The sequence below is a fragment of the Garra rufa genome, unplaced genomic scaffold, assembly GCF_049309525.1.
Source record: "Garra rufa unplaced genomic scaffold, GarRuf1.0 hap1_unplaced_007, whole genome shotgun sequence".
Taxonomy (NCBI): Eukaryota; Metazoa; Chordata; class Actinopteri; order Cypriniformes; family Cyprinidae; genus Garra; species Garra rufa.
Genome location: NW_027394282.1, coordinates 992971 through 1015401, shown reverse-complemented (window position 1 = coordinate 1015401; position 22431 = coordinate 992971). Strand labels below are relative to the sequence as shown.

Genomic DNA, 22431 nt, shown 5'->3' with positions numbered 1-22431 from the left:
AAGACAATTTCAGAAAGTTGGTTTTTCAGACCTGTTTTGCAATAGAAGGTCAACTCGTTCTTGTGCAATATGCGGTGGAGACGAGACGCAGCACTGTTCATCACTTTTTCAGAAAATTACATTTGTATTTTTATCTGAGCAATGTTCTTTCATAAAAAAAGGTTTGTTTAATAAATACAGATCTTACAACCATACATTATCTGTATACATTTTATTTTTCTGTTAAAAAGACTCGAAAAGACTCGAAAGTCAAAGCGTAGGACTTGGGACTTGACTTGTGACTTGCCTGTCTTGACTCGGGACTTGAATCGTGACTTGCCTGTCTTGACTCGGGACTTGAATCGTGACTTGCCTGTCTTGACTCGGGACTCGAGGGCAATGAATTGAGACTTACTTGTGATTTGCCAAACAATGACTTTGTCCCATCTCTGCTATTTGCAACACATGTTTAGCAAGGATTCCGAGAGGAGGTAAAAAGTCGTCAAGTTTTAACACAACAAATCTTATATCTCACGTCAGAGGTCGTCATCACGGTGAATCTGTTTTAGGGGCCGTTCACATGTCGCGCCTAAAAACACGTGGAAAACGCTAGGCACGCCGCTTTCTCTTTCATTCCAAACTGCTCTCGAGCTTGCGCTGCTCCAGTGGCGTCTGCCATTGCTAAGCTACCATGACATGCGCTCTCCATAAATACGCAGAAGTTTCAGCTATATATATAAGGATAAATGGATTTTCAGCATTAAAAATCCCTTTCAGCAGCTCTGATATTAAATTTATTTAAAAATGTTTATTCATGTACAGCTATGATAAGCTGTTTCTCCACCTTGGCAGTGCTTTCAATGTTCTTAAAGAAAAGGATGAAGCTGATTGGTTGGTTCATGTCACATGTCAAAGCATTTTATTTTATTTAGAATTGTGGTGCCTTACACAAAAAATAAAAACATTTTTGAAGAGTCAGGACTGATGTTTGCTATGATTGTTAGACCCAGTTATATAAATTTCATTAGTTTATCTTAGATTTTGTATTTTTCAGGGTGCACAAAATTATCATAAAAAATATGAAAGTATTGGGTATCGGTATCGGCATTGGCCACAAGAAGGACTTAAATATCGGCTATCGGTAACAATTTTTCATATTGTGCATCCCTAGCTAATTTCATCATTGCTATGGTTTTACTGTCAATACTGTAGTAAAACTATGGTTTATTTTGTAGTTACTATGGTTTTACTTCAAAAACTAAAGTTCCCTTCCGGGAACCTCAAGCTGCGTCAAGCGCTATGGGCGGGGGTACTGGCGGGGATACACACAGCTTATGTGTGGTTTGCTTGGGAGCGGAGCACGCTGTGTCGACTCTTGAGGGGGCCGGCTGTCAGCACTGCAATCTGCTTCCTGTTTGCGTGCTTCGCTCCCGGAAGGCTCTTTTTGAGAAAGGAGCCTTCACTAGCATTCCCCGCGGTGCCTGCCCTGCTTCCGCTGAGCGGCAGCTGCATTTGTGGGGTTCGCAGCTAGATATGTTGGAGGGGATGGAGACGGGTGAACCCCTATCTCCTCTCTTACCCAGCAGATCTACAGCCCTTCTACCGGAGGTGGAAGCCCACTCACTTCCCCCATGACGAGGGCTCAATGCTTCTCCTCTCTTCCTTCGAGGAGGTAGATGTGGAGAGCATTGCTGAAGAAAGAAATTGCCAAAATATGAGGAGCTCTTGGAGGTGGTTACTCGTGCGGTAGCCAAATTTAACATCGACTGGCCCGCCGAGAAGAGTCATGAGCTGCAGAAAAGCAGATTAGATGAGCACTTTCTGTGAACTAAACAGCCACCTCCAAGACGGTGCCTTCCTTTTTTTTCCCCGATCTCCACGCTGAGATCTCGAGATCTTGAGGAAGACCGTTCTCGTTCCATCTGTTTATTCCTGCCTCAGATTACTATGGTAATGTGGTGGGGCTTGACGAGAACGGATATAAGATGATGCCACAAGGATGATGCTAAAGGACCTTAATGACGGCGAGGAAGTTGACTTGTTAGAACTCCGTCGTACCACTAATTTGGCTCTCTGCGCTACTAAGGAGACAGCCCGTACAGTCGGGCGGTCTATGGCAGCCCTTGTAGCAACAGAGAGACACTTATGGTCAACCCTGTCTGATATGAAAAAGCAAAACAGGGTCTTCCTCCTGGACGGTTGTGCATCAGGGTCATTGAAGGCAGCCCCTCTCGGGTCTCACCGCATTACACGGTGCCCGTCTCCCCCCCGGTGCGTGTCCCTGGAGCTCTTGCTGTATTCCTGAAAGCTGACGTCGGCCCCCTCACACGTGCTTTTATACTTCCTGGTCGCTTACGTCACCCCGCATGTGACGTCACTCCCTCCTTCGGATCGGTTACACACAATATTCAGAGCGTGGCGTTCCCCATATCGCCTGACGCAGCTCGTAAGGAGTGATCACATATAAATGACTTTTCTCCAGAGTGAACTCTAATGTGGCTGTTAAGGTTTCCTTTTTGGTTGAAACTTCTTCCACATTGTGTGGCCGCATTTTTCTGTCCGAGCCCGGCCCGCGTTCGACAGAGCAGTAACCGAACCCGCCCCGAGCCCGACAAGCATTAAGATATTTATGTCCGAGCCCGATCCCAGCCCGACACAGTTAAAATCTCTTTTTTTTCTCATACTAATGACACATGCACTTTTTTGTGTGGATAGCCCGCTTTTATTAAGCAACTGTAGGAAAGCGTTCGGAAATGTCAACAGATGAGAGCATCAGTCCACCGTGCGCCGTTATAACACAGGCGCACTACCGCGCTGATGTGACCGAGCCCGACCCGAACCAGAGCATCCTTTCTAAATATCTGTCCGAACCCGGCCCGGCCCATCGGGTTCCGTCGGGCTCGGCTCGGGTATCCATCCTCTACTCAGAGCATGAGTAAGGACTTCCTTTATGAGCTCTCTTATGAACTTCAAAGTTTTCATGTTGATCAAAGCTCTTTCCACACTGATCAAACTCATAAGGCTGTTTGTGAATTCTCATGTGTCTCGTAAGGCTTCCTTTTAGAGTGTAACTCTTTCCACACTGTTGGCAGGTGAAAGGCTTTTCTCCAGTGTGAATTGAAACATGTCTTTCAAGATTCAGTCTATGATTGAAATGCTTTCCACACTGTTCGCAGGCATAAGGTTTCTCTCCAGTGTGAACTCGCATGTGGACTCTAAGCTGTCCAGATTCAGTAAAACTCTTTCCACACTGTTCGCAGGCATAAGGTTTCTCTCCTGTGTGAATTCTCATGTGGACTCCAAGGTGTCCGGGTTGAGTGAAACTCTTCCCACACTGTTCGCAGACATACGGTTTCTCTCCAGTGTGAATTCTCATGTGGACTCCAAGGTGTCCTGGTTGATTGAAACTCTTTCCACACTGTTCGCAGACATACGGTTTCTCTCCAATGTGAATTCTCATGTGGACTCCAAGGTGTCCAGGTTGAGTGAAACTCTTTCCACACTGTTGGCAAGTGTAAGGTTTCTCTCCTGTGTGAATTCTCACGTGTCTTTTAAGACTATCTCTTTGATTGAAAGATTTTCCACACTGTTGACAGGTGAAATAACTTCTTCCTGTCTTTCGAGTCTTTTTTCTTGAGGAAGTAATTTTAGTCTGTGACCAACTAAAAGATTTTTCTCCATTTATGAAATCATGATCTTTCTCTTCCATTTCATTCAGTACTTGACTCTCCTCTTTCAGTGCCATCAGATCTAGGGTGAAAAAAAGACAAGTAAAAGTTAACCCCAGTTTAATGACACAAAAAAGCATCAAAACATTCAAACATGTAATGTGTCAAAACTAACACACAACTACATCCTATATGCCCATATTCTCAATTCCAATCCTCATGCCCCACCTGCTCTGCATATTTTTCATGCCTCTCTTAAGTAACGCACCTGATTCTGATAATCAGCTCATTAGAATTGACCATAGGCATGGATTACTTCCTTGTTAAGACAAGCCATTTCCGGTCAACTGTACTGTGCCGTAATATGAGCGTACTTTGCTCGTTTTCACATTCACAATCAAAGAAAAGTGTTGTTTGTCTAAGACGACCAAACTTCCCTTTATACCATTTAACGACAAAAGTTATTATACTAGTAATTTTATAATAAATTGAAAAGCAAGACATCTTAAAAAGTATAGGGAGTTGAAATGGCAGCTGTATAATAGTTAATCCTCTGCTGCCATCTTTTGGTTATATGGGTAATTCGATATAATTTCCTTAAAGTCCTTTAAGTGAATTTTATTTCACAGCTGTAGACCTGGAAAATAATAAAGGCTTTAAAATATTGTAAGATTTTAAAAATGTGTTCATGACTATAAAGGCAAGTTACTGATTATAACATTCTTGATAATACCATTAAGATGTCCTTGAAGAGAAGTATCCCTAGCTAGCTAACGTTAGCTTAAACATCTTATGTAAGTGTTTAGCTGGCAGCATTTAAATGTACAACTATGCAGGTAGGCTCCTGGGATTGCCAGGCTCCCGTTTAAATGATAAATTGTAAAAAAAATATGAAACTGAATTTTCATGCAGCTATTATTATTTAGGACGTTGCGATTATTATTTTTCTTAGTTTCTGATAAGAACGAGGCAGTAGATGAGTCTCAAGAGTCTCCACCTATAGACGGTTTCAACAGCAACAACATAAACAAACGTTACTGCGCATGCGCGCTTTTGTGGCCCAAACTTAACTTCCGGTAGACATCCAAATAGAATCAGTAACAACAGCTAAATCCTTCTAGAGTAGATTTTTTTTTAATAACAAGCGAAATATGTTGGCTGCGTAAATTGGACTGATTTATTAAAAATGCAAACTCATCCTCTGCCAGCAGGAGGTGCTTTAAGCACGAGAAACGAGGTTTCCCCGGTAATGGCTATAGACAAAGCAGCTCTTAATTTAAAAACGCTGCCTTATGCAGGATGAAATGAAAATGACATTTTCTAAAGACAGTCTTTCTTCAGAAATACAGTGATATAAAAACACCCACGCCTCGGTTTGATTTTTAAACGTGCATTACGTTTATTCAACGGAGTCTATTGAAAAATCAGTCGGTTTTTATATCGTGGCAGGTCGCCACAAATAAATAAATGTTTGGGAGACACATACCACAGCACAATAACCTGAGACCAACTTCATTATTCATTATTAGCTGCGTTTGTAGCCCGCGACACGAACCAGACAGATAAATACAGACCGGAAGTTAACTTAGGTCCAGGCGCGTGGGCCCGATGAAACCGTCTATATATATCACATATAAAATTAGCTTCAGCTGAAGATTACGAGCTGGCTTATCTTTCTAAAGAACGCTCCGTGCATAAGGTCAGTTGAGCTCTGTGCATGAACTGTGTACTAACTGACATGGTCCCTACACAGTATTCATTGTTCCCTAAGCACTGGAAACCCGTTGAAGTTTACTTCACTTCGGAACATTTATTCACTAATTTGCACTACGCCACCGCCTGCAGCGTCTTCACACACAGACAAATCTTACTAGAGACATGTGAAATGTGACATCTGTAAATAAATACAATTTCTACAATGTCTTGTACACTTAAATGATCTTTAAATGAAACACGTACACTTGCTTTGAACTGGAATCATGGCAGGATATCCTATGATGTCCACTTTGCAGGGCACTTCCATTCAAATAGAACAAATGTTGTTTGTGATCAGAGATAGACACAAAATTTGCAGAGCGGTGGGATGTGAGGACTGCTGTACTAAGCAGTTGTAAGAGGTGTTCCATGTAATTTGCAAAACTCTTCACTTATTTAGGATCTTTCTACTATCAAGCTGGCATTTAAACCCTCTATTTAAAATAATAATAAATAATAATAAAATCAGTTTGACCTAGAAGATCTAATTAAGGGGGCCTAGCACCGAAGGCAGGCACCTATTGTAATCATTGGTGTTCTTCTTCATTCGCTCGAATCTATGGAAGACCGTGGAACCGCTTACAGGAAAGTTGTGAAACTAAAGGACAATTTGCAGTCAAGTATATGCTAATAACTTTTAAACCGCAAAAGCAGTTTTTTAAGAATTTACTCCCGCTGGCTTGTTCTGAGTGTCTCTGCAACCATCACTACTGCCACTGTAACAGTCTATAGACCTCCTAAAACAAATTAAGATTGCATGCCTGAATTTGCAGATTTGCAAGACTCTTATCCTGGGGACTTTAAAGGAACACTCCACCCCAAGGCTCATTCTTCAACTCCCCCCGAGTTAATAAGTTGAGTTTTACCGTTTCGAAATCCATTCAGCCGTTCTCCTGTTCAGGCCACATCACTTTTAGCATAGCTTAGCATAGATCATTGAATCCTATTAGACCAATAGCATCACGTTAAAAAATGACCAACAAGTTTCGATTTTTTTGTCCTATTTAAAACTTGACTCTTCTGAAGTTGTATTGTGTATTAAGACCAGCGGAAAATGTAAAGATGTGATCTTCTAGACCAATATAATTAGGAACTACACTCCCATTCTGGTGTAATAGTCACGGAAGTTTGCTGCTGTAATATGGACGTAATATCAAGCAGCGCCTGAAATTAGTTCCCAGCTATAAAGTTGGTCACGTTGTGCTGCGTGATATTACTGCGCCTGCTGTGCCCATATTATGGGAGCAAACTTCATTGACTATTACACCGGAATGGGAGTGTAGTTCCTAATCTTATCGGCCTAGAAAATCGCATCTTTACATTTACAATCTATGCTTAGTGATATTGCCAGAAAAGGAGAACGGCTGAATGGGTTTTAAAACGGTAAAACTCAACTTATTAACTCAGGGGGAGTTGGAGAATGAGCCTATTTCCAAAATAAGTGGAGTGTTCCTTTAACACTCATGTTGACAATAGCCAGTTTGGGTCAGTGTGTTCCAGGGCTAACAATGAGCTGGACAGGGTCAACGGTTTTGCACCTCAAACCACGAGCCCAAAATCAAGCAGCATTTCCACTGAGAGAAGAACGCTTCTGTAAAACCCACCCCTAACACGCCTCTCTGAAGCAAACATCACACAACCCCAGCATTTGACCAGCCAGAGGAAGATTAATATAACAATGTTAGGAAAAGCACCTTAAATACTGAGGCGGATGATAAACTGGTGTGTCTCAGTCCAGCATGAGTCACCAGATGAAGCGGTCCGCTGCTTATTTACATGCTTCACTTTCAAATGATAAGCCAGATGTGAGGTTGATGAACCATTATCGAATGTTTTTATTTCCTGCCCAATATACTCCAATTAGACCTAGATGTTAACAATCTCTCTAAGGTTTTTGACATGGACAAATTTTTTTCTGTGACTGACCAACTTAAAAATATAAGTGGACTCTTCTCATAAACTAACTTTCAGTAAACTATTAAAGCGGCAGCCCTAGTCGAGTGAAAGCGACGACCAGACTTTATTTCACAAACGTCATCATTACACCAGAGCAATACCACAGGCACACAGCCCTTATTTACCTATTTCATATGAAAATATTACTCAATCCTAGCAGTGAATATTAAATTTTTAATATATGGCGAGACACAAGTCTTTTTTAAATCACTTTAAGAGAACTCTAAGAACAAAAAATGAAGCTGAAATCCTTTAAAAAAAAAGAAAGCTGCAGGAGAGCAGACAGTGTAGAAAAACACCTGCCAAAGGCAAATGAATTGAGAAAATGTAGAGGAGAGTTCATAGGATAGTTCAGCTTTGAGAATGAAAACCAACCTGTTTGTTCCTCAGTATCTTCATGTTTGACCCTGAATGTTTCTTCAATCTTCACGTCTTCACTCTCCTCTTTAATAAACGCCATCTTTGTGTTACATGGATCTCAGTTGCCGAACCAGAAGTTTTTTTTTTTTTCTGTGGTTGGAAACTTTGTTCTGTTTAAAAAGACAATTATTAACAAGAAAAAAAAAATCTCTGTGCATCTCAATCAGCCCTAGTTCAGTAGTCAGTGCACTGATCTTAAATGATCTGATTAGACAAACACTCAAAACTTCAACTTACTATTCAGTTTTAATTAACATTTAGTGATTACATTTAATCGAGGCATATTTGAAAAAAAGGCGCTATTTTATTTTAAGACTGTCATTACAATAACAACAAAAACATTTGCAATTGTTTGTCAAAATTGTCATTACACATATTTGAGTTTGTTCTCATATTTGCAGTGTTTTGAGCAGCAGGTCTCTCAGCGAGCGGCGATTCGAAACAGTGAATCATTTTGTGAATCAACTGACTCAATTGACTCGGAGTTTGTAATTCGTGTTTCTGATCTGAATCACTAACAGAGAGAGAAATCAGACTGATCTGTGGATGCGCTTTACTCACAATAAATAACGTTTATCATTATATACAATATTACAATGTTACACGCAATAATTATAAAGTTTAAATCGCTTGTAAAACATATAAAATAGAATGAACGCATTGTATGAATTTAAACATTTCAAATGATTAAAACTACAGACCTTCCTGAACTGAAAGCAAACACAGATGCAGGAGCGCGCCGCAGCCTTATGACGTCACATTACCAGATCCAAGTAAAAGTCCTGTTCACGCGCTTCTGTGACTACAATCCAAAACTGCGTAGATATTTACAGAAAAGCATATGAACAATAAAACTTTTGTCAATGCTATTAAGAGTTTTTTTTTCTTGGCGAAATACATATTAATATAAGTAATGAAATTAGAAAAATATTATTTGACAAATATATACAAATTGTAATATTTATAATATTGGGCTTGCTTAATAGATTAGTGTTCAACAGAACTGTACTTGTATTGCTTATTGTAGCGTATATTATCACATTGTATATATTTTAAGCTCTTTGTGTATTATAAACGTTATATACAAACAAAGTAATTTAATATTAAATCAGTTTAAACTTTCCATTGCATTTTTTGATTCTCTTACGGGGATATCATCTAAAATATATTTATACGGTAGAGTATCATGCACCTTTCACAATTTTTGTTTCTTTATTTCATAGTAAAGCCCTCCATGTTCTCTTTCTCTGAAACATTATTTCTACTCCGGTGATTCTTTTTAACTACCGATTGGCAGTTGTTTTGTGAGTATGAAAAATAAAATGTTCTTCTCTTGTTTGTTTGTTTGGTTTGGTTTAATTTTGTTTTGTTTGAACCAATGAAATAAAAGAAAATCTTGAAAACAAGATTTTTAATACAGGAGTGTAACTCACACACTACACTTGTATTACAGGCATAAATATTTTACTACAAAACAAAATGTGTAATTTGTCAGATGTGTATTGCTAAAGAGGATAATTAACAATTTATGAAATATTAAATGTTAAGAAAATAATCAAATGCAAGGTTTCCATTAGTAATTTGACTTTCTATTTATGTCTCTGTTGTATATTGTTAATAAATCAAATGGTTTCTCTGATTTTTTTGTCATATGTTCGCATTAGAGCTAAAAAAAAAAAAATTCTATGTAGCCCCTAATAGCAATGTGAAAGACAAATGTTAAGATATATTCATGTCTGAAAACGACTGAAAAAGACCTCAAGCAACACATACTTACTTTGGAGAAAGACAAAAGAATTGAATACATTAAAATCACTTCAAGAACCTCCTAAGTGTGTTTTGTCATATATATATGTTTTCTGTATGAACATTTCTACACAAGATACAGGACTTTTATTATGACGAGACGACGTGACGTCACCGGTGTGCGCTGCTCGATTCGGCTGAAGGAAGGCTGGTGTTTAAAAACATTTAAAGCGTTCGATTTGATGTCCATTCACGCTGTTTTATGCCTTTTACACGCGTTGTAAAATTAATAAATTATCATTGAGTTTCAAGTTTCATTTTACACTTATTTAAATATTAAAACCTACAACTCAATAAATACCAAAATCTAAATAATGAAAATCTATTTATTATGATCCGCTATTTTAATCTGTATTAATTTTACCTGAATTCAGTGTTTGAGTAGTTTATTTAATTTAAGGCCTTAACTGACTGACTCCATTACACTGAGTTGCACACAGAGAGTTTAGATTTATTTTTATTTCTGTTAATTATTCTCTTCTTAAACAGATTGTCCAAACTGAATCAAAACTCCCAGTTAAGCAAACTGAGACCCACTATTATAATGATGGAGTTTATTAAAGAGGAGAGTGAAGACGTCAAGATTGAAGAAGTATTCAGTCTGAAACAAGAAGATACTGAGGAACAAACAGGTTGGTTTCATTTTCTAAGAAGGACAGACAGAGATCACATGACCAGACAAATACTGATATTGCCTTCATGTGCAGCTGAGAAAATCCTGGATTATTAACAATTATTAATATTAAACCTGGTATCTACATTGGAATAGAAGGGGAAAAAAATAATAAGTTATTTATGTAATAGACAGACACAATCTGTCTCTCCATAAAACAAACCGTAAAATGTGATTAACTTTACATGTATTGATCATAATTTACTTTTTCCTCTTCTTTTTTTTTATTAGTAACAGTGACTTGTAAACACAACTTTGTTTCCCATCAGACAGATGTTATATTGTGACATAGTATTATGAAGTAAAACAGCTTTCTTCTATTTTAATAGACATTAAAAATGGAATTTATTTCTGATCAAAGCTGAACATGTTTTCAACATCATTACTCCAGTGTTCAGTCAGTGTGACATGATCCTTTAGAAATCACTATATATACTGAATATACTGCTTTATTATCAGTGCTGGAAACAGTTGTGTTGCTTAAAATTTTTTGAAACCTGAGAGTTTTTTTCCGAAACAATATTACATATCTAATATGTTCAAAATTTTGGAGTCAGTAAATTTTTATTCTTTCTTTATTTGAAAGAAGTTAATGCTTTCATTCACCAAGGATATATTGAATGAATAAAAAGTGATAGCATAAATTTATATTGTTAGAAAAGATTTATATTTTGACTAAATGCTGTTCTTTTTAACTTTTTATTCATCAAAGAATCCTGAAAAAAATAATCACAGGTTCCAAAAAATATTTATAATTCTAATGAAAAATTATTCTACTTACGACTGGAGTAACAGCTGATGAAAATTAAGCTTTGTATCACAAGAATAATTTATAATATAAAGTGTATTAATATAAAATTATATATATATATATATATATATATATATATATATATATATATAAACATTTTATATTGTAATAACATTTTGCAGTATCATAGTTTTTTCTGTATTTTTGATTAAATTAAAGCAGTCTTGATGACTTCTAAAAAAAAAACCACTGTGATCAGTAAGACTTGTAAAGTCACCAAGGCTGAATTACTGAATAAGAACAGTAATATTATGAAATATTTTAACCATTTGTGATAACATTTTTTATTTGAATAAAAATGTAAAATGTAATTTATAATGGCAAAGCTGAATTTACATTATTATTCCAGTCTTCCAGATCATTCAGGAATCAATATGCTGATTTGCTGTTTAAGAAACATTTCAGACTTCATCAGTGTTAAAAACAGTTGTGTACCATTATTTTTTCAGTATTCTTTGATTCTTTTACAAAGAAAAAAAAACAGCATTTAGCTGAAAAAGAGCTGAGCAAAAATACTTGGCAATAAAGCTCGATCTGACTTAGTGGGTGGAGAAACCAGCTGCTTTGTACCATGAAACTGGTGTTAACTTGTATTTGACTTTTTGTATTTTTCCCTTAGACCTGATGGGGCTGAAAGAGGAGAGTGAAGAACTGAATAAAATGGAGGATAAATATTACTATGAGGAACATGACGATTTCATAACTGGAGAAACTTCTGCTTGCTCACAGACTAAAAAGTCTTCCTCACGAAAAAGAGTTCGAAAGAATGGAACTAAAAAGGGTTTCACTTGCCAAGAGTGTGGCAAGACATTTGACCAAACTCGAACCCTTAACGGCCACATGAAAATTCACACTGGAGAGAAGCCTTACATCTGCCAACAGTGTGGAAAAACATTCTCTAAAAAAGAAGGCCTTACAGTCCACACGAGAACTCACACTGGAGAGAGGCCTTACACTTGCCCTCACTGCGGACAGGGTTTTATACATAAAGGAAACCTAAATACTCATGTGCGATGTCATTCTGGAGAGAGTCCGTTCACCTGCCAACAGTGTGGAAAGAGCTTCTCACGCAAAGACAGCTTTAAGAATCACATGAGAATCCACACAGGAGAGAAACCGTATATTTGTGGTCAGTGTGGACATAGTTTCAGGTGTAAAATTACCCTTAGTAAACACATGAAGATGCATTTAAGAGAGAACTGTTTGAGATGTCAGCAGTGTGGAGAGAGTTTCACAGACAAGAATTTGCTTAGGAATCATGTCAAATCTCACATTGGGGAAAATGCTTGCATGTGCCTCCACTGTGGAAGAACTTGCTCACACAACGCCGTCCTCGAGGTTCACTTGCGAGCTCACACCGGAGAGAAACCTTTTGCTTGTCCTCAGTGTGGGAAGAGTTTCACTGTTAAAGGAAACCTTAGGACTCACATGAGGATTCATACTGGAGAGAAACCATTCAAATGTCTTCAGTGTGAGAAGAGTTTCACATATAAAAGAGACCTGAAACTTCATTTGCAAACCTATGGAAAGAAATGCTCTGGCCTTAGCCAATTATGAGGCCACAGAGGTTTGGTCCTCTCTAAATGATTCATGTTCAGAAATAAAATTTCTCTGAATGACAAATTAGCTGTTTAAAACTCCTCATATGAGTGTCTCCATGTTGCCAGATCCAGCTATTATAATCTTTCTTGGACTTGTCTTTCCTACTTAATTTGACATGTTTTAGCAGAATGGAAAAATTTGAAGTTTAGGGCTAGCGATATTTTGATCTTATCTTGTTTACAAAAGATTTGAACCAGTTTTGCTTTAGTTTTTTGGTTTTTGTCTACTTAAACTGACAGTAATCAAAAAAGCCCAAAGAAACATCATGTTATCATCTGTCAGAAATGTTATCAATACTATTAAAACTGTAGCATTTAACACAAGTTAACTGTGTACAACAGTAGCTTACAGAATGAAATGAAATATTCAAACACTGGCCATCTAGAAGTCTATTCTATTTAATTCAGTATCCCTTATGATAAAAACAGCTAAAACCAGCCTAGACTGGTTTTGGTCACTTTTCCATCCTGGCCAGGCTAGTCTGGCTGGTCTTAGGTGGTCAGGCTGGGAAACCACCAGCTAAAACCAGCCTGACCAGCTTAAACCAGCCAAGACCAGCCATCCAGACTAAGTTGGTTTTAGCTGTGTTTTTTTTTTTTTTTTTTTCAGCAGGGATATAAGTTAAATTCTCACAAAATCTTGCTAAAAACATCCATAAGGGCACTAGACAAAGTTATCATCCATATAGTGATAGTTATTAATGAAAACCTTAAAGGGATGGTTCGGAGTAGAATTGACTTCATTGCTATGCACTCCGAAGCCGATGTAAATACCACATCCAAAGTTTTTTTTCCTTAGTCAAACATTCATGGAGATATTAGAGTTTTTCGAATTGCTTGTTACAGGAGTGAATTGTACATGTGATGTATCTCGTAAAGTGCACCACTAAACGTGCAAGTAATCTTACCAAACTTGTACAGTATTGTAAATAGGTTATGTACTCACAAAACGCTGCATCAGAACATCACATGTACCATTCACTCCTGTAACAAGCAATTCGAAAAACTCTAATATCTCCAAAAATGTTTGACTAAGGTAAAAAAAACTTCGGATGTGGTACTTACATGGGCTTCGGAGTGCATAGCAATGAAGTCAATTCTACTCCGAACCATCCCTTTAACAGCAACATGTATTGTTGCATGAATAATAATCATCTGAGAAAATTATCCACCTCTTACCTATTAAAATTCCCACATTTTGGTACGTTAATCATGTTAAAAAACATGCTAGCAAATTGCTTATCCTGCTAACAACTTGGTAGGGTTGTGCCGATAGACGATAGCATCGTGTATCGACGATAGTCAGAGATATCGCCTGTTGCGGATGCCTTTGACGATAGTAAGACGATTATTATTATTATGCGTCAAAAAGGCACCTAACTTTAGTGGTGCAGCGCGGAGAGCCAGTTCTAGGATGCCTCAGAAACTACACACAAGCATAGAGTGGCAGCGTCGCGCTACAGATGTGTGCAGTGAAAATGGGTAAGAGATGTATTCATCATGAAGTGTACATAGATTAAGTGTAGATTTAAGGTTAGACAGTCATTAGGATAACAGAGGTAGTAAAAAGTGGTTTAGGCTGAATTAAATATGATCAAGAGAATCCGTCTGTAAATAGAAACATTCACCTCAGTAATATCTATATGCGTTATCTGGAATTACGATGCGATAAAATGGCGCTAAACATACGCACGTGAATTTCACGCGCATCGCTTCTCCACATTCTATATGAAATGAACTACAACATGAACTGATGACAAAGATCAGACACACAGCAGTAACATTATCGCAATATGACGGGTAAAGAAAGATACACACATTTACATTCATGCACGCACATTTACCGCTTCCTGAAGATAACAGAGAATGAAACCGAAAGTAGCCTCTCCGACAGAACTACAGATCTGGCCATTAAAAATGCGTCTATTTTCACGCGGCAGCCTACAATTCGGCACGCGTGGGCACGCGTCCTACCGCAGCGGCTTTTTTTGATTTTTTTACAACGTTGTTGCACTTCATATAATATCCACCAGGTGGCGCAAGGAACAACATTCAGTAGCCAAACACCATGGCCAGCTCTAGGGGGCGTTGGTCACAAATACCAGTACAATAGTTCAATGATTCCTCTTTCCTGAAATTATGTTTCAAACCAATAGCAAAAAGATAGCCTATTCATAAGCAGGTGCAGTTGTATTGTTATTTTGTTTCTTTCTTTGTTTTCCTGACGAACATTTATTAGACTGCATCGGAAATAGAAATGTTAATTTCAGTTATTTTATTTTTCCAACCGACAACTGACGTAAACAGCTAAATTCGTTTTCAGGGATTAATTATACACAAGCAAGAAGCAGCATAAACATCAGAACCTCACGCGCAGAGCTTATGCACAGAGAAAAACCCAATAAACCTATATATAATAATAAATAAAATAGGCCCACATAAGAAATATATGTTTTTCTTTTCTGAATGAATAATAATTTAACAAATTAATAAGTAGCAAGCCTGTATGCAGAATTTTAGGCAATTTCTGTGATGCGCCCTTAAACCAGCATCTTGTTTCCATTTTTTTTTTTTTTACAAATAGCATACACATCTGTTTTTTTTTATTGTGATTGTACACAAATAACAGAAATATGTAAAATAGCATAGTTTTGAGCAATCCCGTACTCTTGAAGGATTATTGTAAGCTGTATCCACTTAATTAAAGGGGGAAAAAGTGATCCTGACGGCGCCGCGGGCAGTTGAATAACTCGACAACTTTCACCTTCAGAATAAAATACATTATATATTTCAGCGTTTTAAAGCAACATCAAATTAACATATGAATGTTTAAGAGGTAGTTCGTCTTTTTCTTTTTCTAAGATACACAATTTTAGATAGACTGACAATTAATTTGAGTAGAGAGAAATAGAAATGGAGAGGATAAATATAAACTACAGTTTTTATAGAGTTAAAAATTAATTTATTATTATTATTATTATTTTGATTTGTTTTTGCGATTTTGGTGCTTAGAAATTTATTCTAAGCAGGCAGCGGGCAAATAAGAAAGTTAATATAGCGGGAGCAGGTGGATGCGGAATAAAACCTCGTCGAATCGGGACAGGAAAAGCACTTTGTTATATCCTATAGACTATACTTCATCATCAAGCATGGGCGTCGGAATCAAAATAAATGTAAAAATGTAAAAACAGAAAAAAATACTTTAGTATATGCCATTTTCTGTAGTCTGGTTACACAATGCAAATAGGCCATATTTACAAATATTACAAAAGACGGCTATTGTGCAACATTTTTAGTGGCGCAAGTGATAATACGAGTAACATATCGTTTTTGACGCGGGAGACCCGAGTTCGCGTCCGCCTTTTGGTGAAATAATTTTCGAAATCGTCTCCCTTTTCACTTATATCACATCGGAAAGGCATTTGTTTATTTGTAAATTAATGAAATAATTGAAAAGTTGAAATAAAGTATCAACTAGGGTTAGGTCACCTAACTTAAGTGTATCTGAGCACTATACTGTACTTTTAGGAGTGTTAATAATTAATTTTATTATTATTATTATTATTATTATTATTATTATTAATATTATTGTTGTCTTTAGATTTGTTCTTACATTTTTGATGCTGTACATTAAGATGGCGCACTGCCCATGCAGTTTTTTTTTTCTTAAAAACTAATTGAAGTGAAAGGGAAGAAACCCATGTAGATTTGGCCTAATGTCCATGTAAATACTATAGCCTAGTATTATATCCTAATATAGAAAATAATTTAGACAAATAAACAGAAGGCTCACTTTTCAAAACAATAAAGCTTACATGACTGACAACGAATACAGTTGTTAAGTATCAAAAGTGCTCCAGTGAGTTATGCCATTTTTTCCCACCTTTTTTCTTTTTCTTTTTTTTAAAGTGGAAAAGTAGTTCTTCTATTTCAAAGAAGTTCGTTAAGCCTGGAACTAGGCTTAAGTCTGTTCTGGGAAACCAAAGGGAAGTGTTTTTTTTTTTTTTTTTTTCCTTCCAGTTTTCTGAAAAGTAGCCGTTAATGAGGCATCAGCGTTAAGCGGCATGCAGTATAAAGAGCGAAATGTTTATGAATGGCAGAGTGGGGGTGGGGTGGGGTGTTGAATGCTGTCTGTTGCCTTGTTGTAATCAACATTTGGAGACTATTTTGGGGGTGCTGGGAAAAATAGCACCCCCAGGGTCGATTCACTCGACAATGAAACACTATAAAGGTTATAATTAGACTAAAAATGAATATATATATATATATATATATATATATATATATATATATATATATATATTTTTTTTTTTTTTTTTTTTATTTTTTAAATCCCAGCCATATAGCAAAATCAAAGCTTTAATGGCATGTCAGAATTTATCATTTAGATTCGGAATGTTAAGAGATCGAAATTAAGGGGGACATAATGAATATAAACGAATAATAAATGTATTACAGAAAAAAAGAGGATCAATTAATGGATAAGACTTTAGGGTGCATAAAATGTTTCTTGCAGGGCTATTTAATTTGAAGTACTTATATGTAATATTTATTCTTGATAAACTTTTGAATGCTGTCTACATCGCGCACAGACATTCGCATACAGCATTGCCTATTGTTAATATATAACTTAATATTGCATTAATTTCTATAACAATTAATATAATCATTTCTTAACTCAAAATAAAAAATATTAACAAACCTATCTCTGATAATCCTGGGTTATGGTCACGCAGGTTTGTTTATGCATTAAACATAAGGATGTCGTTACCTCGACAAAATGATCTTGTGGCCACGACATAATATGACGTTCCCAGGAATTAATATCTCGTGTCAATGACAAAAAGTAATATGACGTTCCTACGAATTCATTTGTGTGGCCACGACAAACATAAGTGAACCGAAGGTGTCCCCTCCAGGTTACAGTACCTTTTAGTTTGCAGCAATGTTTTCAGCCTGCTCCAGTCCAGTGCGTTACATGACTGCCCCCTACTGATCATGTCTTTCCTATGTCATTGTATTTTCCGTGTTCCCTTGGAATACACCGGCGTCACGCGAGACCACTTTACTTCCCGCGCGCATTTTAAATGGCCACATCTGTAGTCAGCACTCTGTACACGCACAACTGTGTCACAAGTCACATGCACTACCCTTACAAAACAAATAAGGAATTTATTACATATTGACATATTTACATATGATTAAATAAATTAGCACGATAGTATCATGTATCGGCGATCTCACAGGCTGACGATAGGACCATATGAAAATTGAGCATACCGCCCAACACTACAACTTGGTAAACATGTTAGAATCATGGGGAGAATTCCAAATGGCTTTTTTGCGCCTTTCAAGGGCACTTCGGGAAGGGGACGCCATTTGTAAGGACGCTCCAAAATGTTTTAAAGACAGTTGTGAGGTAGTGTAAGCTACTTAAGTTTATCGGAAAATATTTATATAGTGGTTATGCCTGCTAACTATTACTAGCTGCAGGGCCCATGGTCTCTTGTTATATTTTCACCCAACAGAACTGATACTCCCTTGACTAGTTTTGGACCCGCCACAACTAAACCTTTAATGCAACCAGTCCCTGATGTCACATGGTTTATATAAAAATGGTAGTTTTCTTGCTGTCTATGCAGGGTCAGAAAGCTCTCAGATTTCATCAAAAATATCTTAATTTTGGTCTTAAATTAAGGTCTTATACTGCGTTCACACCGCCCCAAACGTCAAGCGTCAGTTGCGGCAAGATTACATGTAAAGTCTGTGGTTGAGTCCATCAGAGGTCCGTCAGTGGCTCTGCATTGGGTTGTTTGAATTGGATCTGTCAACCTTTCAAGCGTTACCTGCGTTTTAAGCATCAACGCAGCAAACGCAAGCCAGCTGAACTTTTGACGGACTTGACGATCTTCACGCAGTGCGTCAACCAATCAGAGTGTCTCACTGTAGCGACGTCACCACACGGATCTTGAATGAAGCGGGAGCACAGAAAAAATTATTTTCAATATATATATACAGGGGTTGGACAAAAAAACTGAAACACCTGGTTTTAGACCACAGTTAGTATGGTGTTGGGCCTTCTTTTTTTGGCCAATAGAGCATTTTGTCTTTGGAACTGTCATATACAAGTCCTGCACAGTTGCCAAAGGCATTTTGAGCCATTCTCCTCTTGCAGATCAGGGGTCAGGTCACTTCATGATACTGGTGTAGGAAAATGTTATCTGACTCGCTTCTCCAAAACACCCCAAAGTGGCACAATAATATTCAGATCTGGTGACTATGCAGGCCATGGGAGATGTCCAACTTCACTTTTCTTGTTCATAAGACCACTCTGTGGGGTTGGACATTGAAACTGAAACACTGGCCAATATAATGTTGGAGGTTTCATGGCTATATTTTTGCAGCCTGGTGGCCAATCTTCACAGATTGCACATTTCACCAGTAAGAACAGGTGTGAACGTTGACTATGTGCACCCAATGGTTCAGACATTGTACTCTGAAGGTGGTACCATGTATCAGGATGATAATGCACCAGTACACACAGCAAGACAGGTGACAGAGTGGTCTGATGAACAAGAAAAGTGAAGTTGGACATCTCCCATGGCATGCATAGTCACCAGATCTGAATATTATTGTGCCACTTTGGGGTGTTTTGGAGGAGCAAGTCAGATAACATTTTCCTACACCAGTATCATGTAGTGACCTGACCCCTGATCTGCAAGAGGAGAATGGCTCAAAATGCCTTTGGCAGCTGTGCAGGACTTGTATATGACAATTCCAAAGACGAAATGCACTATTGGCCAAAAAAAGGAGGCCCAACACCATACTAACTGTGGTATAAAACCAGGTGTTTCAGTTTTTTTGTCCAACCCCTGTATATATCCTCCTGAGACCCCGCCCATTGACTTATGTCCTCTGTAGTGGACATTGTGTTTTCATGCATTTTCTTTGAATTTTTTGAGCTACTCTGTCAAGTCCTGTTGTACTGTGCAGAGGACATCCTGGGCTTTCTAGTGATATGTCATTTGATTGGCTGGCATGCTAGGAACCACTTCTTACACTGCATTCAAAATGGCCGGCATACAAACAAGCACATTTTATGGGAAGGAGAGAGGTATGTAAAATTTTGCTTTTTAAATGTTTTTTTACTATTATTATCACATAAATATTTGTTTATTAAAGTGTCAGGAACAATACATTTAGCTTCCAAAGCTGTTAAATTGTTTGTGTTTCAAAATATCATCCTTTTTTAAATGTCAACTATAGTGGACACCAGGACCATCTTAATGTAATTAATGACTGCATGTTGTAGGAGGCAGAACCGAAGCAGAGAGGATTCTTTATAGGATAGTTGAGGGAGACTCTGACTTAGAGCTGTCAGATGAGGAGAAAGATGAGGATGAATTTGAGTGTAACATTCAAGAAGATGTTGAAGAAGAGGAAGAAATTGCAGGAGACTCAGATGAGCAGACTGAGATAGACACAGAGGCAGAAAGGGAAGAACAGGAAAGACGCCGCACTCTGTGGACCAGGAGTGACACGTATGAATTAATTCTGATTTATTTAGCAAGATAATTCAGTTCTAGCATTTAGCCTCTGTTATAATTGAGTCCATGCACACACACACACACACACACACACACACACACACGCGTTGTGTTTACGTTTTATGGGGACATTCCATAGGCGTAATGGTTTTCATACTGTACAAACTGTATTTTCTTATTGTATTTTATTTAAATACCAGGTACAACACACACACACACACGCACACGCACACACACACACACGCACACACACAATTTACTACATCATATGATAAATCATTGATAAAATTTTTTAGTGAGCCTTAAAGATTAACCACATGGGATCAAATGCATATTGCACATGCAAAATGACTAAAAATGCAAACTTTGTACTTGTACTTAAGTGTTCAGTAAGACTCATAACACAAATATCTAATACATTTCTTTGGAGTTTTATTATAATTCCTATTAACTTGCATTTATTGGTGTTTCCCCATCATAATAGATTCACACCTGTGCTGCCTGCATTTCCTGACTGTACAGATGACCCTACTACCCGTGCAAACTGGAGTCCAACTCAGTACTTTTACCAATACCTTGACAATGAAATTTTCAAGAATTTGGCTGAATTTTCAAATCAAAGAGAGCTACAAACTAGAGGAGTACCTCTAGGTACTACCCCCCAAGAAATGAGGATTTTCTTTGGCATTTCGATCCATATGGCCTGCCTAGGATATCCCAGAAGTGCCAGTTATAAGCAAAAAAATGACAAGGGATAGGTTTTTCAAGCTGAGAAACTCAATCAAGATTGTGGATGACCTGGCTGTAACAGAGGAAACAAAGAAAGCAGATATTCTTTGGAAAGTTAGGCCATTACTTGACCGTGTGAGGCAAGGCTGCCTCAACCTTCCAAGGACACAGAAGGTCTGCATCGATGAGCAAATCATCCCATTCACAGGCCGATGTCCAGTCAGGCAATATGTTCCAGGCAAGCCAAACCCTACTGGCCTAAAGGTCTTTGTCCTTGCTTCTCCAAATGGTCTGATGCTGGATTTTGAAGTGTACCAAGGGAAGAGTACATTCAATGACAACAGACTAGGAGTTGGACCAGCAGCAGTCCTACGCATGGTGGAGTCTGTGCCCACTGGAAGTCAACTATTCTTCGACCGATACTTTACAACAATCGGTCTCATGGACATGTTGCTGACAAAAGGCCTTCCAGCAACAGGAACCATTACAAAGAACCGAGTCCCAAAGCAGAGCAACCTCCCAAGCGACAAGGTGATACAAAAAGAGGGGAGAGGAGCATCAGTGTCTCTGGTCAGAAAGAGTCCTGAGCTGGCAATCACAAAATGGTATGACAACAAACCAGTGATAATGGCTTCCACGGTTCATGGAAAAGATCCTGAAGATAACTGCAGCAGATGGTCCAAAAAAGAAAAAGTCCGTGTCCTGGTGAGAAGACCAGCAGTGATCAAGGAGTGTGGACTTGTGTGATCGCATGCTGAGTTTTTATCGCATGTCAAATAGGTCCAAGAAATGGACAATGCGCGTAATTGCTCATTTCTTTGATGTTGCCATCACAAACGCATGGATCCAATACAAGTCTGACAGCAAAGCACTCAACAAACCAGCAAAGAACACCAAACAGTACCTGGACTTCAAATTGCAGCTCGCTGAAGAGTTCTTGGATTGTCCAGAAATTGATGACAGCAGTGAAGAAAGTGAAGAAGGGTATGAGCCACCAACTAAAAAGAGGATCCCGCAACCAGAACCATCTGTGCGCAGACTAGGAGCCACCCACATGCCAGAGATGGTGGATATCAATCATGCAGAAAGGTGCAGAAATAAGGGCTGCAAAAGCAAGACGTACATGAGATGTACCAAATGCAAGATGTTCCTTTGCATTACCAAAAAGAGAAAATGCTTCCAGGAATATCACCGTTAAACAACTGAAACAGTTCAGAATGACAATCAGTTTTAAATTGTTTTATGTTGAGTTTGTTTTGGATTAACATCACTTCTTTTTTTTTGAGTTCGGCTCTCTTTCAGACTAAACTGTTCCAGAAATGTCAATACACAAGGAAAAATTTCAAATACAAAAGGAAAAAATGGCTTTTGTTTTGTTTTTGTTACATTAATGTTGGATTAATATCCATTTACAGCCATATTCTGTACAGTTTTGTTGTCTGAGTTTTGTTGTCTGAGTTTGGCTGTCGTTTCGAATTAAAATGGT

General features: G+C 37.9%; 2 protein-coding genes and 1 long non-coding RNA gene across 3 annotated transcripts in view; 2 read left to right on the top strand and 1 right to left on the bottom strand.

Moving 5' to 3' along the window:
- The window catches only part of LOC141313332 (uncharacterized), an 88497-nt gene that overhangs the window by 64526 nt on the left and 1540 nt on the right, over window positions 1–22431 (top strand). The window lies entirely within an intron of this gene.
- Window positions 2304–7861, bottom strand: LOC141313327 (uncharacterized). Its single transcript, XM_073832645.1, has 2 exons — window positions 7734–7861; window positions 2304–3729 (listed from the first exon to the last, which is right to left on the bottom strand). Exons 1-2 carry the CDS (start codon window positions 7816–7818, stop codon window positions 2900–2902), a joined length of 915 nt encoding a protein of 304 aa, XP_073688746.1. The 5' UTR covers window positions 7819–7861; the 3' UTR covers window positions 2304–2899.
- On the top strand, window positions 9734–12848 carry LOC141313326 (uncharacterized). The gene is made up of 2 exons (XM_073832644.1): window positions 9734–10216; window positions 11688–12848. Exons 1-2 carry the CDS (start codon window positions 10129–10131, stop codon window positions 12623–12625), a joined length of 1026 nt encoding a protein of 341 aa, XP_073688745.1. The 5' UTR covers window positions 9734–10128; the 3' UTR covers window positions 12626–12848.

Bases quoted from the DNA above. Each gene is read 5' to 3' on its own strand.
- LOC141313327 (XM_073832645.1), bottom strand. From the start codon at position 7,818: ATGGCGTTTATTAAAGAGGAGAGTGAAGACGTGAAGATTGAAGAAACA. The intron at 3,730-7,733 runs GTTGGTTTTCAT...TTTTCACCCTAG, and splicing joins AGATACTGAGGAACAAACAG to ATCTGATGGCACTGAAAGAG.
- LOC141313326 (XM_073832644.1), top strand. From the start codon at position 10,129: ATGATGGAGTTTATTAAAGAGGAGAGTGAAGACGTCAAGATTGAAGAA. The intron at 10,217-11,687 runs GTTGGTTTCATT...TTTTTCCCTTAG, and splicing joins AGATACTGAGGAACAAACAG to ACCTGATGGGGCTGAAAGAG.